This window comes from Penaeus vannamei, chromosome 40 (assembly GCF_042767895.1).
Source record: "Penaeus vannamei isolate JL-2024 chromosome 40, ASM4276789v1, whole genome shotgun sequence".
In the NCBI taxonomy this organism is placed as follows: Eukaryota; Metazoa; Arthropoda; class Malacostraca; order Decapoda; family Penaeidae; genus Penaeus; species Penaeus vannamei.
In genome coordinates, this window is record NC_091588.1 from 18,522,878 (window position 1) to 18,527,877 (window position 5,000).

At 50.5% G+C, this 5,000-nt stretch overlaps 1 protein-coding gene across 1 annotated transcript in view; it reads left to right on the plus strand.

The window, feature by feature from the left end:
* The first annotated feature begins 1,894 nt into the window (after window positions 1–1,894).
* Window positions 1,895–5,000, plus strand: part of LOC113817063 (uncharacterized) — a 9,967-nt gene continuing 6,861 nt past the window's right edge. Inside the window, exon 1 of the mRNA XM_027369063.2 lies at window positions 1,895–1,984. Within this exon, the coding sequence (XP_027224864.1) occupies window positions 1,983–1,984 (2 nt within the window). The 5' untranslated portion in view covers window positions 1,895–1,982. The remainder of the gene's footprint in view (window positions 1,985–5,000) is intronic.

Below are 5,000 nucleotides of genomic sequence, written 5' to 3' on the forward strand. Positions count from 1 at the left end.
TCCCTTCCTCCCTTCTCCCCCCTTTCTCTCTTCTCACTTCTCCCCCCTTTCTCTCTTCCCCCTTCTTCCTCATTTCTCCCTTTTCCCCTTCTCCCTCATTTCTCCCTTTCCCCCTTTCCTCCCTCCTCCCTTCTCCCCCCTTTCTCTCTTCTCACTTCTCCCCCTTTCTCTCTTCTCACTTCTCCCCCTTTCTCTCTTCTTACTTCTCCCCCTTTCTCTCTTCTCACTTCTCCCTCATTTCTCCCTTTTCCCCCTTTCCTCTCTTCCCCCTTCTCCCCCTTTCTCTCTTCTCACTTCTCCCCCCTTTCTCTCTTCTCACTTCTCCCCCCTTTCTCTCTTCTCACTTCTCCTCCTTTCTCCCTTCCCCCTTTCCTCCCTCCTCCCTTCTCCCCCTTTCTCTCTTCTCACTTCTCCCCCCTCTCTCTCTTCTCACTTCTCCCCCTTTCTCTCTTCTCACTTCTCCCCCTTTCTCTCTTCTCACTTCTCCCCTTTCTCCCTTCCCCCTTCTCCCTTCTCCCCCTTTCCTCCCTCCTCCCTTCTCCCTCCTCCTTCTCCCCTTTCTCTCTTCTCACTTCTCCCCCTTTCTCCCTTCTCCCTTCTCCCTTCCCCCTTCTCCCTCATTTCTCCCTTCTCCCCCTTCCTCCCTCCTCCCTTCTCCCCCTTTCTCCCTTCCCCCTTCTCCCTCATTTCTCCCTTCTCCCCCTTCCTCCCTCCTCCCTTCTCCCCCTTTCTCTCTTCTCACTTCTCCCCTTTCTCCCTTCCCCTTCTTCCCCCTTCCTCCCTCCTCCCTTCTCCCCCTTTCTCTCTTCTCATTTCTCCCCCTTTCTCCCTTCCCCGTTCTCCCCCTCCTCCTCCTCCCTTCTCCCCCTTTCTCCCTTCCTCCCTTCCCCCTTTCTCTCTTCTTCCTCCCTTTTCCCCTTCCACCCCCTTCCTCCCTTCTCCCCCTTCTTCTCTTTCTCCTTTCCCTCTTTCTCTCTTCTTCCTCCCTTTCCCTTCTCCCCCTTCCTCTCTCTTCTCCCTTCTCCCTCCTTCCTCCCGTCCCCCTTCTTCTCCTTTCTTCTCCCTCTTTGCCCCTTTCTTCTTCCTTTCTTCCTTTCCCTACCCTTTCTCTTTCCCTTTTCCTCCTTCTCCCTTAGACCTCACTCTCCTCTCCCTTTCCCTTCCTTCCCTTTCCCCCTCCTCCTACAACCGATACCGTTGGCTTCTCCCTCTCCTCCCCACAACCCTCTTCCTCTTCCCCTTTCTCCCCACAACTTCGCCTTTAGCTCCTCCTCCTCCCTCCCCACAACCGCCTCCCCCTATTCCCCTTTCCCTCCTCCCTTCCTCTTCCCCTTTTCCTTTCCCTTCCCATTTCTCCCCACAACCGCCGCCTTTAGCTCCTCCTCCTCCTTCCCACAACTGCCGCTCTTAGCTCCTCCTCCTCCTTCCCTCAACCGCCGCCTTTTGCTCCTCCTCCTTCCCACAACCACCGCCTTCAACTCCTCCTCCTTCCCACAATCGCCGCCTTTAGCTCCACCCCACAACCTCCTTCCCCCTTTGCCTCCCACATCCCACTTCTTCTTCGGATTTCTTCCCACAACCGCCGCCTTTAACTCCTCTCCCTCCTTCCCCTTTCTTCTCACAACCGCCACCTTTAACTCCTCCCCTCCTTCCCCTTCCTTCTCACAACCGCCGCCTTTAGCTCCTCCCCACAACCGGCTTCCCTCTTTCCCTCCCCGTTTCCCCCCACTACCACCTTCCCCTTCCCCTACCCCCTTCTCCCCACAACCGCCGCCTTTAGCTCCTCCCCACAACCGCCCTCCCCTTCCTTCTTCCCCTTTCCCTCCCCCTTCCCCTTTCTCCCCACAACCGCTGCCTTTAGCTCCTCCTCCTCCTCCACCTCCATTTCGAGCGGCGTTCACTGACCTCGCAGTCGGGTCAGTATATAAGCGCCTTCTGCACCCTTTAGCCTCTCACTTGGGATTCAAAACCAAACCGAAACTATGTGAGTAAAACCGTTATTGTTGTCGTAGTGAGAATTGACGCAGTGTTCTTGCCATTGTTTTTTTGTTTTTGTTTTTGTTTTTGTTCCTTTGCGTATCGCCTTATATGGAGTTTAAGAGGTTTTAAAGTGTGCGTTCGGATAGAGAGAGAAAAAAAAGTGAAGAGAAGAAAAAGTGGTGATCGATTACTGTGTGGGTAACCTTCGTTCGTGAGAGAGAGAGAGGGAGGGAGGGAGAGAGAGAGAGAGAGAGAGAGAGAGAGAGAGAGAGAGAGAGAGAGAGAGAGAGAGAGAGAGAGAGAGAGAGAGAGAGAGAGAGAGAGAGAGAGAGAGAGAGAGAGAGAGAGAGAGAGAGAGAGAGAGAGAGAGAGAGAGAGAGAGAGAGAGAGCGATAGGAAGAGACAGAGAAGAGGAGAGACAGACCGATAGAAAGAGACAGAAAAGAAGAGAGAGAGCGATAAACAGAGACAGAGAAGAGGAGAGAGAGACAACGATAGAAAGAGACAGAGCGAATAAGAGAGGGAAAGAAAACAAAAAGAAAGAAAGACAGACAGCAACAAAGACAGAGACAGACAAACAGACAGAGAAACATACAGACACAGAGACACAGAGAAAGAGAGAGTTGTACTAGAAGTAGGAGAGAGTGAAGCGTCTTCTAGCACGAGTAACGGTTTGCAGAGAAAGGTAGATAGAGAGACAAAGAGGGAGACGGATAGACAGAAAGACGGGCTGGTAGATGGATGGATGACTGGATGGATAGATAATTGGATGAATGGATGATCAGATAGAGAAATGGGCAGATGGATGGATGAATTAATGCACTGACGAGTGGATGGATGGATAGATAGAGAGACGGGCAGGTAGATAGACGAGCATACAGATGGATGGGTAGATGGATGGATGGATAGATAGATAGACAGAGAGACGGACAGATAGATAGATGGACAGACAGATGGGTGGATGGATGATTCGTTCGATAGATGGATAGAGGCAGAGAGACGGATATATAGATGGATGGAGGGGTAGATGGATTAATGGATGATTTAGTGCATTGATGGATGGATGGATGGATGACTATATAGATGGATTATTGGATAGGTGGAGGGACGCATAGATAGATGTCAGATAGATCGATAGATAGATAAATAAATGGACAAACAGATAGACGAAGGGAGGGAGACAGACAGAGAGGTAATTTGAAAGAGAGAGTTGGTGTTTGCCTTGACCTTTTCCACCGGCCACCTGACCCAACCTAACCGGCTCTGGCTGACCTGAATGGCGGGATTGGGTAGGTTCTTTTTTTTTGGGGTGGGAGGGAAGGACGGAGGGAGGGAAGGTGGAAGGGAGGGTGGGGGGATGAGAGAGAGGGATGGTGAGAGGGTGGGGAGGGTGGGTGAGAGGGAGATACGAAGGGAGAGAAGGAGAGAGGGATGGTGGAGAGGAGAGGGAGAGGGAGGGAGGTGAGAGAGGGTGGGAGGGTGGGTGGGAGGGTGGGTGAGAGGGAGATACGAAGGGGAAAGAGGGAAGAGAGGGATGGTGGGGAGGAGAGGGAGAGGGAGGGAGGTGAGAAAGGGTGGGAGGAAGAGAGAGGGATGGTGAGAGGGTGGGAGGGTGGGTGAGGGAGGGAGATACGAAGGGAGAGAGGGGGAGAGAGGGAGGGAGGGATGGCGGGAAGGAGAGGGAGAGGGAGGGAGGTAAGAAGGGAAAGAGAGAGTGAGGGAGGGTAGGAAAAGGGAATGGAGGGAAAGAGTGTGGAATGGACAGAGAAGATGGAAAGAAGTGTTGAAGGAGGGACGAATGAGAAATGAGAGAGTGAGTTAGTGAGAGAGAGAAAGAGAGAGACAGAGAGAAAGAGAGAGAGAGAGAGAGAGAGAGATAGGAGAGAGAGAGAGAGAGAGAGAGAGAGAGAGAGTGAGAGAGAGTGAGAGAGAGAGAGAGACAGAGAGAGACAGAGAGAGAGAGAGAGAGAGAGAGCGAGAGAGAGAGAGAGGGGAGTGAGGGGGAGGGTAGGAAAGGAGGGAGACAGGTGTTGTTAGCAGAAGAACCACGAGCCAAGGGGCACCAGGGGCATAGAGCCAGTCCGAGGGTCCCATAATTCATCATGAGGGCCCCCGGTGCCTCTGAATGAATAAAAAATGAGGATTGTAGAATTTATGCGTCTCCCGTGACAGTTTAGTTTCCCGTTTTCTGTCTCGAAACCGAAACATTCATTTTTTTTCAATATGAGATTTGACTGTGTGAATGTGTGTGTGTGTGTGTGTGTGTGTGCGTGCGTGCGTGCGTGTGTTAATCAAATTCAACATAACTATTTTGGCTTCTATGGAATTGCGTTCACTGGAATGTTTTCACTCTTGCCTGATACGATTGACCTGTTAGTGATGTTTACTCTCCATTTCCGGTCAACAAAGAGTGAAGGAAGAGAGAAAGAAGGAAATAAATAAATAAAAAGTCCCAGAGGAATCCACATGGCAGCCCAAAGGAGTCCAAGTGAAAGGCAAGAAACCCAAAACAACTTGAATTTATTTTACGAGAAATGAACTTGACAAGACTTCGAAACGTGTTGTATCTGAACCATTCGCAACGACCGCGGCCATGACATATCACGTGATGCTATCGAGTTGAAAAACTGTAATTTTAGCACGAATAACTTTCAAAAAAACTTTTGTTAATGTCATAGAGCTGCAATGTTGGATATTTCGAAGTTGTGCTACGGCAATTTTGGCTCACTGTGCTGAAAAAAAAACCTTTCGGATCCCGTATACCTTTTTCAGATACTAGTGTTCATATCGCTGTTATCGTTGGTTTCTCGTGGCCCTTATCTGCTGCGGCTGGACAATATCCATCGCGCGCAATCCACATTTGTTAGCATCGGCAACGCGTAGCATTTCTGTAGAATTATCAACAATGCAGGAGGTTGCAAAGACTTTTGAACTCCTTAGCTTGGTACAAGGTTTAAGAGAATAAGGTGGAAATGGCGCGTGTTAAACCAAAAATGCAAGTAAAAATACAAGTGATCGAT